The sequence below is a fragment of the Salmo trutta genome, chromosome 31 (assembly GCF_901001165.1).
Source record: "Salmo trutta chromosome 31, fSalTru1.1, whole genome shotgun sequence".
Lineage (NCBI taxonomy): Eukaryota > Metazoa > Chordata > Actinopteri > Salmoniformes > Salmonidae > Salmo > Salmo trutta.
In genome coordinates, this window is record NC_042987.1 from 34,258,017 (window position 1) to 34,280,143 (window position 22,127).

General features: G+C 42.6%; 1 protein-coding gene across 4 annotated transcripts; it reads right to left on the reverse strand.

Moving 5' to 3' along the window:
- Positions 1-8,971: 8,971 nt before the first annotated feature.
- Positions 8,972-19,201, reverse strand: LOC115170075 (complement factor H). Of its 4 annotated transcripts, none has more exons than XM_029726329.1 (12): positions 19,079-19,201; positions 18,210-18,401; positions 17,400-17,579; positions 16,933-17,115; positions 16,773-16,808; positions 15,731-15,808; positions 14,461-14,526; positions 10,481-10,651; positions 10,192-10,365; positions 9,827-9,991; positions 9,622-9,644; positions 8,972-9,435 (listed from the first exon to the last, which is right to left on the reverse strand). In XM_029726329.1, the coding sequence occupies exons 1-11, from the start codon at positions 19,161-19,163 to the stop codon at positions 9,628-9,630; spliced, it is 1,347 nt and encodes a 448-aa protein (XP_029582189.1). In that variant the 5' UTR covers positions 19,164-19,201; the 3' UTR covers positions 8,972-9,435; positions 9,622-9,627. The 4 variants fall into 4 exon arrangements, with proteins under 4 accessions (XP_029582189.1, XP_029582188.1, XP_029582191.1 ...); XM_029726328.1 differs by having other exon boundaries at positions 15,707-15,808; XM_029726331.1 differs by lacking the exons at positions 10,192-10,365; positions 10,481-10,651.
- Positions 19,202-22,127: the final 2,926 nt, after the last annotated feature.

The window sequence follows — 22,127 nt, forward strand, 5'->3', positions numbered from 1 at the left end:
AGTAGCGAGGCTATATACAGTAGCGAGGCTATATACAGTAGTGAGACTATGACTGTAGTGAGGCTATATACAGTAGCGAGCCTATGACAGTAGCGAGGCTATGACAGTAGTGAGTCTATATACAGTAGCGAGACTATAACAGTAGCGAGGCTATGACAGTAGGGACGCTACGACAGCAGCGAGGCTACGACAGTAGCGAGACTACGACAGTAGCGAGGCTATGACAGTAGCGAGACTATGACAGTAGCGAGACTATGACAGTAGTGAAGCTATGACAGTAGCGAGGCTATATACAGTAGTGAGGCTATGACAGTAGCGAGGCTATGACAGTAGCGAGGCTTTATACAGTAGCGAGGCTATATACAGTAGCGAGACTATGACAGTATCGAGGCTATGTACAGTAGCGAGGCTATGACAGTAGCGAGGCTATAGACAGTAGCGAGTCTAAATACAGTAGCGAGACTATGACAGTAGCGATGCTATGACAGTAGCGAGGCTATATACAGTAGCGAGACTATGACAGTAGCGAGGCTATGATAGTAGCGAGACTATATACAGTAGCAAGACTATGACAGTAGCGAGGCTATATACAGTAGAGAGGCTATGACTGTAGCGAGGCTATGACAGTAGCGAGGCTATATACAGTAGCGAGGCTATATACAGTAGTGAGGCTTTGACAGTAGCGAGACTATGACAGTAGCGAGATTATGACTGTATTGAGTATATGACAGTAGTGAGGCTATATACAGTAGCGAGGCTATGACAGCAGTGAGGCTATGACAATAGTGATGCTATGACAGTAGCGAGCCTATGACAGTGGTGAGGCTGTAAAAGTAGCGAGGCTATGACAGTAGCGAGGCTATATACAGTAGCGAGACTATGACAGTAGCGAGGCTATATACAGTGGCGAGTCTATGATAGTAGTGAGGCTATGACAGTAGCGAGGCTATATACAGTAGTGAGGCTATGACAGTAGCGAGGCTATATACAGTAGTGAGGCTATGACAGTAGCGAGGATATGACCGTGGTGAGGCTATGACAGTAGCGAGGCAATATACAGTAGTGAGGCTATGATAGTAGTGAGGCTATGACAGTAGCGAGACTATATACAGTAGTGAGGCTATGACTGTAGCGAGGCTATGACAGTAGCGACGATATGACAGTAGAGAGGCTATATACAGTGGGGAGATTATGACAGTAGTGAGGCTATGACAGTAGTGAGGCTATGACAGCAGTGAGACTATGACAGTAGCGAGGCTATGACAGTAGCGAGGCTATGACAGTAGTGAGGCTATGACAGTAGTGAGGATATGACAGTAGCGAGGCTATGACAGTAGTGAGGATATGACAGTAGCGAGGATATATACAGTAGTGAGGCTATATACAGTAGTGAGGCTATGACAGTAGCGAGGCTATAACAGTAGTGAGGCTATGACAGCAGTGAGGCTATGACAGTAGCGAGACTATGACAGTTGCGAGCCTATGACAGTAGCGAGGCTATGAAAGTAGCGAGGGTATATACAGTAGCAAGACTATGACTGTAGTGAGGGTATATACAGTAGCGAGCCTATGACAGTAGCGAGGCTATGACAGTAGTGAGTCTATATACAGTAGTGAGACTATGACAGTAGCGAGGCTATGACAGTAGGGACGCTACGACAGCAGCGAGGCTACGACAGTAGCGAGACTACGACAGTAGCGAGGCTATGACAGTAGCGAGACTATGACAGTAGCGAGACTATTACAGTAGTGAAGCTATGACAGTAGCGAGGCTATATACAGTAGTGAGGCTATGACAGTAGCGAGGCTATGACAGTAGCGAGGCTTTATACAGTAGCGAGGCTATATACAGTAGCGAGACTATGACAGTAGCGATGCTATGACAGTAGCGAGGCTATATACAGTAGCGAGACTATGACAGTAGCGAGGCTATGAAAGTAGCGAGGCTATATACAGTAGCAAGACTATGACAGTAGCGAGGCTATATACAGTAGCGAGGCTTTGACAGTAGCGAGGCTATATACAGTAGTGAGACGATGACAGTAGCGAGGCTATGACAGCAGCGAGGCTATGACAGTAGTGAGGCTATATACAGTAGCGAGACTATGACAGTAGCGAGCCTATGACAGTAGTGAGGCTATGACAGTAGCGAGGCTATATACAGTAGTGAGGCTATGACAGTAGCGAGGCTATGACAGTAGCGAGGCTTTATACAGTAGCGAGGCTATATACAGTAGCGAGACTATGACAGTATCGAGGCTATGTACAGTAGCGAGACTATGACAGTAGCGAGGCTATGACAGTAGCGAGGCTATATACAGTAGCGAGACTATGACAGTAGCAAAGCTATGACAGTAGCGAGGCTATATACAGTCGAGAGACTATGACAGTAGCGAGGCTATGATAGTAGCGAGACTATATACAGTAGCAAGACTATGACAGTAGCGAGACTATGACAGTAGTGAGGCTATGACTGTAGTGAGGCTATATACAGTAGCGAGCCTATGACAATAGCGAGGCTATGACAGCAGCGAGGCTATGACAGCAGCGAGGCTATGACAGTGGTGAGGCTATGACAGTAGTGAGGCTATGACAGTAGCGAGCCTATGACAGTAGCGAGGCTATGACAGTAGCGAGGCTATGACAGTTGTGAGACTATGACAGTAGCGAGGCTATGACAGTAGTGATGCTGTGACTGTAGTGAGACTATGACAGTAGCGAGATTATGACAGTTGTGAGACTATGACAGTAGTGAGGATATGACAGTAGCGAGGCTATGACAGTAGTGAGGATATGACAGTAGCGAGGATATATACAGTAGTGAGGCTATATACAGTAGTGAGGCTATGACAGTAGCGAGGCTATAACAGTAGTGAGGCTATGACAGCAGTGAGGCTATGACAGTAGCGAGACTATGACAGTTGCGAGCCTATGACAGTAGCGAGGCTATGAAAGTAGCGAGGCTATATACAGTAGCAAGACTATGACAGTAGCGAGGCTATATACAGTAGCGAGGCTTTGACAGTAGCGAGGCTATATACAGTAGTGAGACGATGACAGTAGCGAGGCTATGACAGCAGCGAGGCTATGACAGTAGTGAGGCTATATACAGTAGCGAGACTATGACAGTAGCGAGCCTATGACAGTAGTGAGGCTATGACAGTAGCGAGGCTATATACAGTAGTGAGGCTATGACAGTAGCGAGGCTATGACAGTAGCGAGGCTTTATACAGTAGCGAGGCTATATACAGTAGCGAGACTATGACAGTATCGAGGCTATGTACAGTAGCGAGACTATGACAGTAGCGAGGCTATGACAGTAGCGAGGCTATATACAGTAGCGAGACTATGACAGTAGCAAAGCTATGACAGTAGCGAGGCTATATACAGTCGAGAGACTATGACAGTAGCGAGGCTATGATAGTAGCGAGACTATATACAGTAGCAAGACTATGACAGTAGCGAGACTATGACAGTAGTGAGGCTATGACTGTAGTGAGGCTATATACAGTAGCGAGCCTATGACAATAGCGAGGCTATGACAGCAGCGAGGCTATGACAGCAGCGAGGCTATGACAGTGGTGAGGCTATGACAGTAGTGAGGCTATGACAGTAGCGAGCCTATGACAGTAGCGAGGCTATGACAGTAGCGAGGCTATGACAGTTGTGAGACTATGACAGTAGCGAGGCTATGACAGTAGTGATGCTGTGACTGCAGTGAGACTATGACAGTAGCGAGATTATGACAGTTGTGAGACTATGACAGTAGTGAGGCTATATACAGTAGCGAGCCTATGACAGTAGCGAGGCTATGACAGCAGCGAGGCTATGACAGTAGCGAGACTATGACAGTAGCGAGACTATGACAGTAGTGAGGCTATGACAGTAGCGAGGCTATATACAGTAGTGAGGCTATGACAGTAGCGAGGCTATGACAGTAGAGAGGCTTTATACAGTTGCGAGGCTATATACAGTAGCGAGGCTATGACAGTATCGAGACTGTGTACAGTAGCGAGACTATGACAGTAGCGAGACTATGACAGTAGCGAGGCTATTACAGTATAGAGGCTATATACAGTAGCGAGACTATGACAGTAGCGAAGCTATGACAGTAGCGAGGCTATATACAGTAGCAAGACTATGACAGTAGCGAGGCTATATACAGTAGCGAGGCTATATACAGTAGTGAGACTATGACTGTAGTGAGGCTATATACAGTAGCGAGCCTATGACAGTAGCGAGGCTATGAGAGTAGTGAGTCTATATACAGTAGCGAGACTATGACAGTAGCGAGGCTATGACAGTAGGGACGCTACGACAGCAGCGAGGCTACGACAGTAGCGAGACTACGACAGTAGCGAGGCTATGACAGTAGCGAGACTATGACAGTAGCGAGACTATGACAGTAGTGAAGCTATGACAGTAGCGAGGCTATATACAGTAGTGAGGCTATGACAGTAGCGAGGCTATGACAGTAGCGAGGCTTTATACAGTAGCGAGGCTATATACAGTAGCGAGACTATGACAGTATCGAGGCTATGTACAGTAGCGAGGCTATGACAGTAGCGAGGCTATAGACAGTAGCGAGTCTAAATACAGTAGCGAGACTATGACAGTAGCGATGCTATGACAGTAGCGAGGCTATATACAGTAGCGAGACTATGACAGTAGCGAGGCTATGATAGTAGCGAGACTATATACAGTAGCAAGACTATGACAGTAGCGAGGCTATAAACAGTAGCGAGGCTATATACAGTAGAGAGGCTATGACTGTAGCGAGGCTATGACAGTAGCGAGGCTATATACAGTAGCGAGGCTATATACAGTAGTGAGGCTTTGACAGTAGCGAGACTATGACAGTAGCGAGATTATGACAGTATTGAGTATATGACAGTAGTGAGGCTATATACAGTAGCGAGGCTATGACAGCAGTGAGGCTATGACAATAGTGATGCTATGACAGTAGCGAGCCTATGACAGTGGTGAGGCTGTAAAAGTAGCGAGGCTATGACAGTAGCGAGGCTATATACAGTAGCGAGACTATGACAGTAGCGAGGCTATATACAGTAGCGAGTCTATGATAGTAGTGAGGCTATGACAGTAGCGAGGCTATATACAGTAGTGAGGCTATGACAGTAGCGAGGCTATATACAGTAGTGAGGCTATGACAGTAGCGAGGATATGACCGTGGTGAGGCTATGACAGTAGCGAGGCAATATACAGTAGTGAGGCTATGATAGTAGTGAGGCTATGACAGTAGCGAGACTATATACAGTAGTGAGGCTATGACTGTAGCGAGGCTATGACAGTAGCGACGATATGACAGTAGAGAGGCTATATACAGTGGGGAGATTATGACAGTAGTGAGGCTATGACAGTAGTGAGGCTATGACAGCAGTGAGACTATGACAGTAGCGAGGCTATGACAGTAGCGAGGCTATGACAGTAGTGAGGCTATGACAGTAGTGAGGATATGACAGTAGCGAGGCTATGACAGTAGTGAGGATATGACAGTAGCGAGGATATATACAGTAGTGAGGCTATATACAGTAGTGAGGCTATGACAGTAGCGAGGCTATGACAGTAGTGAGGCTATGACAGCAGTGAGGCTATGACAGTAGCGAGACTATGACAGTTGCGAGCCTATGACAGTAGCGAGGCTATGAAAGTAGCGAGGCTATATACAGTAGCAAGACTATGACAGTAGCGAGGCTATATACAGTAGCGAGGCTTTGACAGTAGCGAGGCTATATACAGTAGTGAGACGATGACTGTAGTGAGGCTATATACAGTAGCGAGCCTATGACAGTAGCGAGGCTATGACAGCAGGGAGGCTATGACAGTAGTGAGTCTATATACAGTAGCGAGACTATGACAGTAGCGAGGCTATGACAGTAGGGACGCTACGACAGTAGCGAGACTACGACAGTAGCGAGGCTATGACAGTAGCGAGACTATGACAGTAGCGAGACTATGACAGTAGTGAAGCTACGACAGTAGCGAGGCTATATACAGTAGTGAGGCTATATACAGCAGCGAGGCTATGACAGTAGTGAGGCTATGACAGTAGCGAGGCTTTATACAGTAGCGAGGCTATATACAGTAGCGAGACTATGACAGTATCGAGGCTATGTACAGTAGCGAGACTATGACAGTAGCGAGGCTATGTTAGTAGCGAGGCTATAGACAGTAGCGAGTCTATATACAGTAGTGAGACTATGACAGTAGCGAAGCTATGACAGTAGCGAGGCTATATACAGTAGCGAGACTATGACAGTAGCGAGGCTATGATAGTAGCGAGACTATATACAGTAGCAAGACTATGACAGTAGCGAGGCTATATACAGTAGCGAGGCTATATACAGTAATGACAGTAGCGAGATTATGACAGTATTGAGGCTATGACAGTAGTGAGGCTATATACAGTAGCGAGGCTATGACAGCAGTGAGGCTATGACAATAGTGATGCTATGACAGTAGCGAGCCTATGACAGTAGCGAGACAATGACAGTAGTGAGACTATGACAGTAGTGAGGCTATGACAGTAGCGAGGCTATGACAGTAGTGAGACTATATACAGTAGCGAGGCTATATACAGTAGTGAGGCTATGACAGTAGTGAGGCTTTGACAGTAGCGAGGCTATGACAGTGGCGAGGCTTTGACAGTAGCGAGACTATGACAGTAGCGAGCCTATGACAGTAGTGAGGCTATATACAGTAGAGAAGCTATGACAGCAGTGAGGCTATGACAGTGGTGATGCTATGACAGTAGCGAGCCTATGACAGTGGTGAGGCTATAAAAGTAGCGAGGCTATGACAGTAGCGAGGCTATATACAGTAGCGAGACTATGACTGTAGCGAGGCTATATACAGTAGCGAGGCTATGACAGTAGCGAGTCTATATACAGTAGCGAGGCTATGACAGTAGCGAGGCTATGACAGTACCGAGGCTATATACAGTAGCGAGGCTATGACAGTAGAGAGGCTATATACAGTAGCGAGGCTATATACAGTAGTGAGGCTATGACAGTAGCGAGGCTATGACAGTAGCGAGGCTTTATACAGTAGCGAGGCTATATACAGTAGCGAGACTATGACAGTAGCGAGGCTATGACAGTAGCGAGGCTATGACAGTAGCGAGTCTATATACAGTAGCGAGACTATGACAGTAGCGAAGCTATGACAGTAGCTAGGCTATGACAGTAGCGAGACTATGACAGTATTGAGGCTATGATAGTAGCGAGGCTATATACAGTAGCGAGGCTATGACAGTAGTGAGGCTTTGACAGTAGCGAGGCTATGACAGTGGCGAGGCTTTGACAGTAGCGAGACTATGACAGTAGCGAGACTATGACAGTATTGAGGCTATGACAGTAGCAAGGCTATGACAGCAGTGAGACTATAAAAGTAGCGAGGCTATGACAGTAGCGAGGCTATATACAGTAGCGAGACTATGACAGTAGCGAGGCTATATACAGTAGCGAGGCTATGACAGTAGCGAGGCTATATACAGTAGCGAGGCTATTTACAGTAGAGAGGCTATGACAGTAGCGAGACTATGACAGTAGCGAGGCTATATACAGTAGTGAGGCTATATACAGTAGTGGCCTATGACAGTAGTGAGGATTTGACAGTAGCGAGGCTATGACAGTAGCGAGGCTATATACTGTAGCGAGGCTATATACAGTAGAGAGGCTATGACAGTAGCGAGGCTATGACAGTAGTGAGGCTATGACAGTAGAGAGGCTATATACAGTGGTGAGATTATGACAGTAGTGAGGATTTGACAGTAGCGAGGCTATGACAGTATTGAGACTATGACAGTAGTGAGGCTATGACAGTAGCGAGGCTATGACAGTAGCGAGGCAGTAGTGAGGCTATGACAGTAGTGGCCTATGACAGTAGTGAGGATATGACAGTAGCGAGGCTATATACAGTAGCGAGGCTATGACAGTAGCGAGGCTATGACAGTAGTGAGGCTATATACAGTAGCGAGGCTATGACAGTAGCGAGGCTATGACAGTAGCGAGTCTAAATACAGTAGCGAGGCTATGACAGTAGTGAGGCTATGACAGTAGTGAGGATATGACAGTAGTGAGGATATGACAGTAGCGAGTCTATGACAGTAGCGAGGCTATGACATTAGTGAGGCTATGACAATAGTGAGGCTATGACAGTAGCGAGGCTATGACAGTAGCGAGGCTATATACAGTAGCGAGGCTATGACAGTAGTGAGCCTATGACAGTAGTGAGTATATGAGAGTAGTGAGGATATGACAGTAGTGAGGATATGACAGTAGCGAGGCTATGACAGTAGCGAGGCTATGACAGTAGCGAGGCTATAACAGTAGGGAGGCTATGACAGTAGCGAGGCTATGACAGTAGGGAGTCTATGACAGTAGCGAGGCTATGACAGTAGGGAGTCTATGACAGTAGCGAGGCTAGGCTATGACAGTAGCGAGGCTATGACAGTAGTGAGGCTATGACAATAGTGAGGCTATGACAGTAGCGAGGCTATGACAGTAGCGAGGCTATGACAGTAACAAGGCTATGCCAGTAGCGAGTCTATATACGGTAGTAAGACTATGACAGTAGTGAGGCTATGACAGTAGCGAGACTATGACAGTAGTGAGTCTATGACAGTAGCGAGGCTATACACAGGCACCGGTTATTGGGGCTAATTGAGGTATTATGTACATGTAGGTATGATTAAAGTGACTATGTATATATGATAGACAGAGAGTAGCAGTAGCGTCAACCTTCTTATATGGAGGCCAATTTGTCAGATTGTCTTCATCATTACTATTCAAACTATTAAAATATGTTTAACAGTCATTTCTGTCTTTTGTTCTTCTGAATATGCTTCTGGATAGTTAGCTGTTGGTTAGTGTCAACTGTTGTGTTTGATACATTTGTTAGTGAATTGATTTGGTGTAAAACCAGTATACGCATATTAAAGCACACACAAATGTCTAATTATATCTCTTTTATATAGATCCAAGCCATGACATTTTCTACATTCATCCATGTCCATTGTATACTGTACATTCAATTGATTTGACTTTCATTGATAATCAGTAGTTTGCTGCTTTAAATCAATAGAGGATCAATATCAAATGTTTTGCTGATGAACTATTTCATCAATTGTTTACCTTCCCATTATTATATTCAACATGTATTTTTCATTACTTTTGAATCATTCAGAATGACGGTCTGAATCTTCTCAGACAGCCTCCTATCCTAAGATGGTGGACCTCCATTCCTCTCTGCTCTCCTACTAACCCCCTGTGTTATGAGGCATATTCCATATCATGAACCAAATGTAAAAGCAACTTAATCAAACATATTATGATCTTGATTGGTGGCCAACGTGGGAAGTCCTCTCTTCCAGGGGATTTGCTGCAGCTTTGGGTTTGTTGCATTGATTCATCAGGCCTGTGAAGAAAATACACATCCTTGTTGAAGTTCCATAAGAGAATAGAGGCTCACTACAACTAATGGCAGTATTTATGGGACTGGCCTCACCATTTGTTGATTCTATTAATGTTTATCTGACACTGAGAAAACTCCCATTGAAATTTCTTGAGTTTAATACCTGTGTAGAGATCCATAAACACTTACCAAATATTAGTTTGGCTGGTAACCTAAATGGGATGACATTGTAGTTCATATTTAGAATGTTATGAGGCTTACAGTAGCATATTCAGTAACTGACATGTACAACTGTTGTAACTTGAAGACAGTATGTTTTCACACTTGACAAAAACCTGTGTAGAATGTGTTTCAGTTGATTATATTCTCTTTCCTACTGTTGCATTAGACTTACAACTGCTCGAAGTTAAATGTCCATTCTGACATTGAACATCTGCAACAAGAGGACGACCCCAGTAATCCTTTTGTTTACAGTTCAATGTCTGACGTCCATCCTTTAGAAACAGATCCTGTATAAGATCCAACCAATAATAACTCCGTGCGTCCAGTTTGCAGCCCACTTTGTAAAAAGATAATGAATATAAAAGTATTAATGAAGGTTTATACATTGAGTTTGTGATAATATATTTTAGAGTGACTCATTTACAGTACACATTAAACATAATAAGCTAAACTAAATAATAAACAAATGAAAACATTGTGTTAATTAAGTACTGTATATTCTGTCTCTTATTGTTGTGAGTAGTACATCATACATACATGTACATCTGTCACTGGTCACTTCTCCATTCAGACATCGAACATCAGCAACAAAAGGTCGTTCCCAAGTATCTGTTTTTTTACAGAGAAATGTCTGACTCTCTCCTTCCTTCACAAACATATCTTTTTTAAGATCCAGCAGGTAAAATGTCCTTTGATCAATGGTACAGGGAGCTGGTATATAAAGAGTTGATATAAGAGTGTTAACGAAGGTTGATATATTATTAGACAAGACAATTAGGTGTGTGATGGTATCTTGGTAATTTTAGCAAGTGATTCATTTACTTACCTTTACAAATGGGTAGCTTTGACCACGTTTGATCACTATGACACATCACTTGCTCTGGGCCCACAAGTTGATAATAGTTAATGCATTTGAAGGTCAGTGCCATTCGATTTCTGTCAGAGTCACTGATAAAATCCCCATTATCAACTGTTGGCTTCTCTCCACATCTATCAACTGAACAACAAATACAGCTCTTCAGGATTACAAGAATAATGCTCATATTGTTCTGAGACATTTCAGGTCATAAACCAGGCCACTTCCAGGTGAAAGGAATTGTGGTAAAAATGTACTCTAAGCATCCATGTATAATTCATTATGATGCAGCTATAATGCATTATGAGATGTGTAATTAGCATATACAACCCCTGTATGTCTCTTGTAATGATGTCATAATGATCTGGACTAAATATCAGCCAGAAATTGCATATAGAGACATAACAGTCCCACCGTTACGCTGCCAGTGTGATTTAACATTTCTAACCCCTTTTTAAACAAAGTGTATTTGAGCTACAGACTTCTGGGTTGGACCATTGGATTAGTCTATTTCTTCTGCCTCCGTTGGTACCAACCTGTGTGATTAACGAGGGCGTAGCTAGAGTGGTGTCTGTGAGACAAGGGCGGATCCCAAAGGGACCTTTTTTACAAAAACGTCTGTAGAGTCAGAATAGTTTGAGCTACAAACTATTAAAAGCTGTCTACGAACCCGCACGTGTGTCACGACTTCCACCGAAGTTGATTCCCCTCCTTGCTCGGGTGGTGCTCGGCGATCGACGTCACCGGTCTTCTAGCCACCATTGATCAGTTTTTTCATTTTCCATTGGTTTTGTCTGGTCTCCTTACACACCTGTTTCTTATCCCAGTAATTACATGTTGTGTATTTAACCCTCTGTTTCCCCTCATATCCTTGTCGGTGATTGTTTGTTATGTTATGTACGTGTTGTTGATGTATCGGTGAGCGACGGGTTATTGTTTACCCGGATTATTTTTCTACGTTGGTTTTGGAGTTAGTTTTGTTAATAATTACTCAATTTTTTTTAACCACTCTGGTTTCTCCTGCGCCTGACTTCCCTGCCACCTACATACGTTGATTATGACAGAATCACCGACCATTTTTTTGAAGTCAGCAGGAGAAGATATCCCGGACAGGGAGGTGGAAGAGCGCATCCAAGAGAATGCGGACAGACTACTACATCTATGCGCTGCCATAGATCGCGCTGTTCAGATGATGGACCGCTTGGAGAGACGGGAGATTCATCCAGCGCCTCCACCAGCCCAACCAGGGTCGATCCAAAACGCCCCTTGTCAACCTGAACCGGGTGGTATCCGTCTCTAGCCATGCCTCAGGGTTACGACGGAAGTGCTGCCAACTGCCGGGGTTTCCTGCTCCAATTAGAACTTTATCTGGCCACGGTCCACCCAGTTCCATCAGACAGTGAGAAGATTTTCGCCCTTGTCTCGTGCCTCACCGGGAGAGCCCTGGAATGGGCCAGCGCTATGGTTGAAGGAGGAGTTCATCTGCCGTTTCCGGGCAGTCTTCGACCACCCACCCGAGGGCAGAGCGGCGGGTGAGCGCCTCTACCATCTGAGGCAGGAGACGAGGAGCGCCCAGGATTTTGCATTGGAGTTCAGGACCCTGGCAGCCGGTGCAGGATGGAATCACAGGGCCCTGATCGACCATTACCGCTGCAGTCTGCGTGAGGACGTCCGTCGGGAGCTGGCCTGCAGAGACACCACCCTCACCCTCGACCAGCTGGTGGATCTGTCCATCCGTCTGGACAACTTGCTGGCTGCTCGCGGATGTCCAGATCAGGGTCTGGTGGTTCCATCCTCCCGCACCCCCTCTCCTATACCCATGGAACTGGGAGAGAGGGTGCACAGGTAGACCGGAGGGGGTTCCTGCTCGTGCACCATCAGTGACCACAGAGGTCAAACTGCTGGTCGGTGCCGGGTAGGTTCTTCTGGGAATCGAGGTAGCAGGCAGGGCCACCCCAGGTGAGTAGGCACCATTCTCATCCAGAACCCTCTGTTGCCCATATATTTGTGTCTGTTACTTTTCCTGATTTTTTTTCCCCTCATTCCCAGCGTAAGGCACAAGTAGATTCAGGCGCGGTTGGGAACTTTATTTATCAAACGTTGGCTAATAGTTTAGGGATCCCTATTGTACCGGTGAAAGTACCTTTTCCCATTCACACCTTAGATAGTCGACCATTAGGGTCAGGGTTGATTAGGGAGGCCAACTGTTTATGTCAAATAGTTTTGTGTTCTACTTGTAGCGATGGTTGTCCTAAAAAGAAAATGTGAAAACATTTCATTGTGAGGCTAAATATAAGGGCTGGACATGCAGATACATACAAGTCAGATAAATGAAAAGCCAGTTTTTGTTGGGGTCTCAGGACTGATAGGGTTAACCTGTTGGGGATAGGGGGCAGTATTTGCACGGCCGGATAAAAAACGTACCCGATTTAATCTGGTTACTACTCCTGCCCAGTAACTAGAATATGCATATAATTGTTTGATTTGGATGGAAAACACCCTAAAGTTTCTAAAACTGTTTGAATGGTGTCTGTGAGTATAACAGAACTCATTTGGCAGGCCAAAACCTGAGAAGATTCCAAACAGGAAGCGCTCTCTCTGACCATTTCATGGCCTTCTTGATCATCTCTAACCAAAACAGGGGATCTCTGGCATAACGTGACATTTTCTAACGCTCCCATAGGCTCTCAGAATGCGCCAGAACGATGAATGGTGGCTTTGCAGGCCCTGGCTGAAAAACATTAGCGCATTTTGATAGTGGTCGATCTGAGGACAATGAGACTGGAGGCGCGTGCAGGAGCCGACACCATGTTTACTTTCTCTCTCTTTGAATGAAAACAACGACTCCCGGTCGGAATATTATCGCTTTTTTACGAGAAAAATAGCATAAAAATTGATTTTAAACAGCGGTTGACATGCTTTGAAGTACGGTAATGGAATATTTAGAATTTTTTTGTCACGAAACGCGTCGGGCGCGTCACCCTTCTTTACCCTTCGGATAGTGTCTTGAACGCACGAACAAAACGCCGCTATTTGGATATAACTATGGATTATTTGGGACCAAACCAACATTTGTTATTGAAGTAGAAGTCCTGGGAGTGCATTCTGACGAAGAACAGCAAAGGTAATCAAACTTTTCTAATAGTAAATCGGAGTTTGGTGAATACCACACTTGGTGGGTGTCAAAATAGCTAGCCTGTGATGGCCGGGCTATCTACTCAGAATATTGCAAAATGTGCTTTCACCGAAAAGCTATTTTAAAATCGGACATAGCGAGTGCATAAAGGAGTTCTGTATCTATAATTCTTAAAATAATTGTTATGTTTTTTGTGAACGTTTATCGTGAGTAATTTAGTAAATTCACCGGAAGTGTTCGGTGGGAATGCTAGTCACATGCTAGTCACATGCTAATGTAAAAAGCTGGTTTTTGATATAAATATGAACTTGATTGAACAAAACATGCATGTATTGTATAACATAATGTCCTAGGATTGTCATCTGATGAAGATCATCAAAGGTTAGTGCTGCATTTAGCTGTGGTTTGGGTTTATGTGACATTATATGCTAGCTTGAAAAATGGGTGTCTGATTATTTCTGGCTGGGTACTCTGCTGACATAATCTAATGTTTTGCTTTCGTTGTAAAGCCTTTTTGAAATCGGACAGTGTGGTTAGATTAACGAGAGTCTTGTCTTTAAAATGGTGTAAAATAGTCATATGTTTGAGAAATTGAAGTAATAGCATTTCTAAGGTATTTGAATATCGCGCCACGGGATTACACTAGCCCATAGAGTCTTGTTATAAGACATTATAAAGGCTTGTAACAAATATAAAGCATCACACTTGGAAGATTTAAGTAAGTGTTCCTGGACTAGCTTCTGTTTGGTACACTAAATAAGATTATAATATTAAGTCTAATGCTGAAAAGTGGAAAACAGAAAGTTTGAATTACCAGGTAAAAATGGGCCACTAGGTTGTGGTCTGGCAGAGGGTCTGACATTGGATGAGGCCTCATCACCTGTTGGAGACAGTTACAGCACATATCTGTAAAAATGAACCTGGTATGAAATGTGGCATTAGACATTGGAAACCACAAGACATTATAAATATATTGATTCTACAGCATTTTTACTTTTCCTGCATTAGTTTTTTGAGTGATAAAGGCCATGAAACGTAGGGCTCTGATCAATCTGTATCGTGGAATTGCAGCGTTACAGCCTGATGAAATTTAAAGGCAATGTTCCTGCTTTAGCGGAGACTGCATTCACGGTTAACTCTGCATATGTCGACTCAATCGGAAATTAGCTTTACATTTGTAACGCGCAACCTAGTTAAGCTGCATCTGGCCCAGAACAGACGTTTTGCTCTTCATTGTAATCAGAGGGCTGATATCAATACTATACATGCCAGTCTCTATTGGCTGAGAGCTGAGGAAAGACTGACTGCATCATTTCTTCTTTATATAAGAAACATTAAGGTGTTGAAAATCCCAAACTGTTTGCATAGTCAACTTACACACAGCTCTGACACACACACTTATCCAAGTAGACATGCCACCAGGGGTCTTTTCATAGTCCCCAAATCCAGAACAAATTCAAGAAAGCGTACAGTATTATATAGAGCCTTATTGCATGGAACTTCCTTCCATCTCATATTGCTGAAATAAACAGCAAACCTGGTTTCAAAAAACAGATAAAGCAACACCTTGCGGTACAACGCCTCTCTCCGCTATTTGACTTAGATAGTTTGTGTGTCTGCATTGATATGTAGGCTACATGTGCCTTTAAAAAATGTATGTAGTTCTGTCTTTGAGCTGTTCTTGTCTATTGATGTTCTGTATTATGTCATTCTGCATCAGGTTTTGTGTGAACCCAGGAAGAGTAGCTGCTGATTTTGCAACAGCTAATGGGGATCCTAAGAAAATACCAACAATTATTTTTATCAAAAACCTGTAACGTTTCAGCGATCCAGATTGAATAGAGACCTAAGGGTCTCTTACAAATAACATTGTAAATTCACACTATGTATTTAATTAATGAACCTGCTAAGACTTAGTTATAGCAGAATATTGTGGCATTATGGTACCTGCAATCGGTCTAATCAATGCCAGGTTTGTTACAATATTTATGACTGGCTGAACTAAACTGAGGAAGGAATAGGATATATTTTTATGGAATTTCTCATTTGGATGAGATTACCACTAGACGTGCTGTGGTCCCCTCCACTAGACGTGCTGTGGTCCCCTCCACTAGACGTGCCACCATTCCCTCTGTCACTCGAAGTGCTGCTGCCTCCTTCACCTGTTCCACACATGACATGATTAATAACATTAATATAACATGATTAATAACATTAATAACATGAATATAACATGGTTAATAACATGAATATAACATGGTTAATAACATTAATATAACATGGTTAATAACATGAATATAACATGATTAATAACATTAATATAACATGGTTAATAACATTAATATAACATGGTTAATAACAATAATATAACATGATTAATAACATTAATATAACATGGTTAATAACATTAATATAACATGATTAATAACATTAACATAACATGGTTAATAACATTAATTTAACATGATTAATAACATTAATATAACATGATTAATAACATTAATATAACATGGTTAATAACATGAATATAACATGCTTAATAACATTAATATAACATGGTTAATAACATTAATTTAACATGGTTAATAACAATAATATAACATGATTAATAACATTAATATAACATGGTTAATAACATTAATATAACATGGTTAATAACATGAATTTAACATGATTAATAACATTAATATAACATGATTAATAACATTAATATAACATGGTTAATAACATTAATATAACATGGTTAATAACATGAATTTAACATGATTAATAACATTAATATAACATGATTAATAACATTAATATAACATGGTTAATAACATTAATATAACATGGTTAATAACATTAGCTTGAAGGCTGTTACTACAAACTACACAGTTTTGGCCTCAACTGATGTCAATGACCCAATAGATTCATCAGTCTGGGAGGTCTTAGGAATATCAGGGGACATAATGTGTGCAATGTAAAACATCTTATAGAAATGTCACTCCCCAAACAAGAAACCTGCAGGTTTGTTTAGCTCGTTTGACCAGTTACATTGTTCAATATTGCTATTGCCAGTTTATTGCCATAGGGGGTAAACAAAGTTGTTCTTGCCTAAGATACAAAATGACTGGTCACTTTTACCTGTGCTGGGCCACTCTGTGGGGGATGGAGTTAGAACTATTGAGAGGGAGGCAGGGAACAAATATCAATGATTTATTCAGAAGGGTTCAGAAGATAAAACAACCAAAGAAACAGGAGTCACACTATAAAATGATGGCTCTAATGCCAGGACTTCACTTACTGCATGTGGGACCTTTGGTCCATCCTCCAGATAGGCAAACAGTAGAGTCAGTTCCTTCCAAAGTATATGAATCCTGACATTTATAATTTATCGTAGTGTCTTCTGGGAACTTGTCCTGATATTTATGAATGATAACTGCATGGGTCACAACAGGAGGAGGTTTTCCACACACGTTGTCTTTTTCTGTAAAGAACCAAGACAGTGGAAACAAAGACACTAATACATGTTGCTATGTACAGCATCTTTCTCATGCGTGACACTGACACATGCTGCTTCGACTGACAATCACTGGAATGTTTAACAAAATGAAGGAGAATACATGACGAAATGCCACCCTCTGTGGTGAAAGAGGTGAACAAATACAGAATGTAATATTTCATTAAATGTAATGAAAAAGTCCTCATCATGTCCACATAGTGGAGCAAAACAAGGGTTTTCTACAGAGACAACTCTGAGAACACACTCACCTACACAAAGTGGTAATTCTGTCCAGCTCCCATTCTCACACTTAGCTGAGGTAGAGCCCTTAATTTCATGTGTTGAATCACAATCAAACCAAACTCTTTCTCCATTGGGATACCATCCATTCACATTCTGAGGTTTCTCTTTAGCATTAGGGTTATCTGGAGGAATGCAGCTGTTCTCATCTGAAAAACAAAAACATCAACTATAAACATCTTATTGAATCAACTGAGGGAGAAAAGCTAGAGTGAGGTTTGAACCAAACAGCATGTCTGTATTTATCTTAAGGTAGACAAAGTAGATGGACTAGTCTACTATCTGTGCCGTGTGCCAAAAAGAGCTGTATAGACCTTTTCCACTGTCAGGTTTTACCCCGGTGCTTGACCCAAAGTCTCAGGATTTCGTGTTTACAAAGCTGAAGCCTAAGGGCGGCCCCAGAAGGCCATATACACTAAATCATGGCTGCCAGAGGGAGACTGGGGACTTGGGGCAGGGTTTGGAGATGTATTGTGATAGCATGTGATGTAGTTGGGAGAGTCCCTTTTAGGAGAGTTCCTGATAGTACTAGTGACCTAGTGCAATTAGGCTGTTGTACAAGGAGTTCCCTACACATTATGAAAAGAAAGCTTAAACAAAGTCATCAACAGTGTTTCCATCTTCACCTGAACAGAAAACGTGTTAATAAGCAATACAAGATTGTTGGTGACTTCCCAGTACAACATGCAGGTACTAACAGTGAGCAGTATACACTATACTCTATGAGGGCAGCAGGAACCCTCAAAGTCTTTTTTTGAAAGAATGCTCAAATCACTTACCTATGCACTGAGGTATGTGGGACCATTTTCTGTTCTCACACTTAACCATCCCCCACCACCCGTCAGCCACAGGTTTCCAGCCTTTATCGCAGGCATAGTAAAGTTCAGTGCCATGCGGGTACGTTCCTTCATCTGAGTCAAAATAACCTCGATCCAGTTTGGGTTTTAGGCAGCTTCGTTGGGAATCTTGAGCTGAAATGGAGCAACCTTGGCCTAATTATCAAAGGAACAGTAAAGCTGATAACAACCAGATTACTTTATTACACTTTGAATTGTGGCGTTGTGATGCATAAATACATCACAATCCAAAAGTGTATGAGAACACTTTTGACTTTTCAAAAACCTAATGCAGACAAGTTCTTCAGAAAGGGACACTTTTGTATTGTGAATTGTATTTCAGTGTTTGTAAGGTGTTTTAGACATAATTTCAGAATGAACTGTGCCCTATGGTGATAGTGACCAAACACAACATGACTATCAAATACCCAAGTAAGCAAAACACATATCCAAAATCTGTCTTGGGGATTCGACCACAGCCAAGGTGCGAGAAAAGCTTATGTTCAGTTGCATTTTGAATGAAACATCCCTTTAACAATTCCAATGCTTGTGATCGACCCAGAAAATTCATCCTCACCAATGAAAGGCCTTTACCCTGTAATGATCACATGTAATGGAATGGCAGTAAAGATGCCAACCACTTAGAAGTGTATGAAATGTGAGGCTCACGACCATGGAGTCCATCTGTAATAGCCCATAGACAACGTGGGAGCATAAGGTCCACTTGGTTATTTTAATCAAAATTGCCAACAAATGAAATAAACATTTTGTAAAATGAGAAGTGAATGATGCCACGTAACAAAAGCTCTTACCGTGTACTGTGCCGAGACACCAAATCAATAGAACAAAAAACAAACATTTTGGTTGACGCATTTCCCTACAAAATAGATAACCCATGCGACTCTGACAAATGCTTACTGCCGAATAAAGTAAACTGGATTTCACAAATAGTTTAGGTCAGCTGTGTGCAAGTTAATCATTGCCTAGGGCAGTTCCAAACTCTAGAGTTTCCAAATAGGCTATGTATTTTGGCGCATCTGACTGTGTTTCCAACAAAACAGAATTGTTTTGAACAGTAAGGGGTGTAGCTGACTTCAATTGCATTGTCTTATAAATAATGTTTGATGTTGTAGTTGTTGTAGGATTTTATTGGACTGTTCATCATAAATATTGTGAGTTGTGACAGTGCAGTGCCTTTTCGTTTTACAAAAACAAATACCACCAGCAATGATGTGATAAAAGCTGACTGTTTTGAACTCAGAGAGGTGTGAATAAAGCTGACTGTTTTGAATTCAGAGAGGTGTGAATAAAGCTGACTGTTTTGAATTCAGAGAGGTGTGAATAAAGATGAATGTTTTGAACTCAGAGAGGTGTGAATAAAGATGAATGTTTTGAACTCAGAGATGTCAATAAAGCTGACTGTTTTGAACTCAGGGAGGTGTGAATAAAGATGAATGTTTTGAACTCAGAGAGGTGTCAATAAAGCTGACTGTTTTAAACTCAGAGATGTCAATAAAGCTGACTGTTTTGAACTCAGAGATGTCAAGAAAGCTAATTGTTTTGAGCTCAGAAATGTGAATAAAGCTGACTGTTTTAAACTCAGAGATGTCAATAAAGGTGACTGTTTTGAATTCAGAGAGGTGTGTCAAACAGATGTATTCGAGCCTGTCTTATGTAAAGTGTTGGAGAAAGTCCTAGCAGAACAGCTCATGTCATATCTGGATAAGCATCAGTACTTGCACCAGGAACAATTTGGATTCAGACCAAAATACTCCACTGAAACAGCAAGCTGTGTCCTACTGCAGAATATCAAGAAATCACTGGATGAGGGAAATGTGGTCGGGGCAGTCTTCCTTGACCTGAAAAAGGCCTTTGACATAGTGAATCACAGGGTACTGCTCTCCAAACTCCACAAGTTGAATTTATCAGACAAAGCCATCAGCTGGTTTGGTTTACATCTTGGAAAACCGTGGACAATGTGTGGTCATCAATAACACTAAATCCACATTTCATGGGGCACCAGGGGAAACTGCATGGTCCCTCTATGAAAAACCTCTATAGGACAGTCCTCCTTCTCATACAGAGGAGCACATGCATGGAACACTTTATCAGAAGAACATAAACTGCTGAAACATTTTAATACATTCAGAAGAAACACCAAAAACTGGTTGCTATAGCTCCAACAGTACAATCACGTATGAACTGCTGCGTGCAATCAACAGATCAATTAAGACCCGTGTACCTCCATGTTGTAAATATTAGGGATACATACAGTATGTATGAGATTTGTTTTTGTGATAATGTACTGATAATGTACTGATCTGTGATTTTATGTGATTTTTCATTGATTATGTATTTATTTATTTTCTTTTGTGTCAGTTAGAACCCAAGGGGACGGGTGTTGCTAGAAACACTATAGTGCAATGCATCAGAGGACTGTTTGTTCCATGTGTTAGTGGGTTTGTTTGTATTTATCCAAATGGAGGCTGCTGAGGGGAGGACGGCTCATAATAATGGCTGGAATGGAGTCAGTGGAATGGAGTGAATGGAATGAAGTGAATGGAATGGAGTGAATGGAATGGAGTCAGTGGAATTGAGTGAATGGATTGGAGTGAATGGAATGGAGTCAGTGGAATGGAGTGAATGGAATGGAGTCAGTGGAATGGAGTGAATGGATTGGAGTGAATGGAATGGAGTCAGTGGAATGGAGTCAGTGGAATGGAGTGAATGGAATGGAGTCAGTGGAATGGAGTGAATGGAATGGAGTCAGTGGATTGGAGTGAATGGAATGGAGTCAGTGGAATGGAGTGAATGGAATGGAGTGAATGGAATGGAGTGAATGGAATGGAGTCAGTGGATTGGAGTGAATGGAATGGAGTCAGTGGATTGAAGTGAATGGAATGGAGTCAGTGGAATGGAGTGAATGGAATGGAGTGAATGGAATGGAGTCAGTGGAATGGAGTCAGTGGAATGGAGTGAATGGAATGGAGTGAATGGAATGGAGTCAGTGGAATGGAGTCAGTGGAATGGAGTGAATGGAATGGAGTCAGTGGAATGGAGTGAATGGAATGGAGTCAGTGGAATGGAGTGAATGGAATGGAGTGAATGGAATGGAGTCAGTGGAATGGAGTCAGTGGAATGGAGTGAATGGAATGGAGTCAGTGGAATGGAGTGAATGGAATGGAGTCAGTGGATTGGAGTGAATGGAATGGAGTCAGTGGAATGGAGTGAATGGAATGGAGTCAGTGGATTGGAGTGAATGGAATGGAGTCAGTGGAATGGAGTGAATGGAATGGAGTGAATGGAATGGAGTGAATGGAATGGAGTCAGTGGAATGGAGTGAATGGAATGGAGTGAATGGAATGGAGTCAGTAGATTGGAGTGAATGGAATGGAGTCAGTGGAATGGAGTGAATGGAATGGAGTCAGTGGATTGGAGTGAATGGAATGGAGTGAATGGAATGGAGTCAGTGGAATGGAGTGAATGGAATGGAGTGAATGGAATGGAGTGAATGGAATGGAGTCAGTGGAATGGAGTCAGTGGAATGGAGTGAATGGAATGGAGTGAATGGAATGGAGTGAATGGAATGGAGTGAATGGAATGGAGTCAGTGGAATGGAGTGAATGGAATGGAGTGAATGGAATGGAGTCAGTGGATTGGAGTGAATGGAATGGAGTGAATGGAATGGAGTGAATGGAATGGAGTGAATGGAATGGAGTCAGTGGAATGGAGTGAATGGAATGGAGTCAGTGGATTGGAGTGAATGGAATGGAGTGAATGGAATGGAGTCAGTGGATTGGAGTGAATGGAATGGAGTGAATGGAATGGAGTGAATGGAATGGAGTCAGTGGAATGGAGTCA

Excerpts from the sequence above, each read along its gene's own strand:
- LOC115170075 (XM_029726328.1), bottom strand. The coding sequence starts at position 19,163 with ATGGGTTATCTATTTTGTAGGGAAATGCGTCAACCAAAATGTTTGTTT. Across the intron at positions 14,527-15,706 it reads GGACCACAGCACGTCTAGTG|GTGATGAGGCCTCATCCAAT; the intron begins GTAATCTCATCC and ends TGTCTCCAACAG. Across the intron at positions 9,992-10,191 it reads GACCAGTGACAGATGTACAT|TGGGCTGCAAACTGGACGCA; the intron begins GTATGTATGATG and ends CTTTTTACAAAG.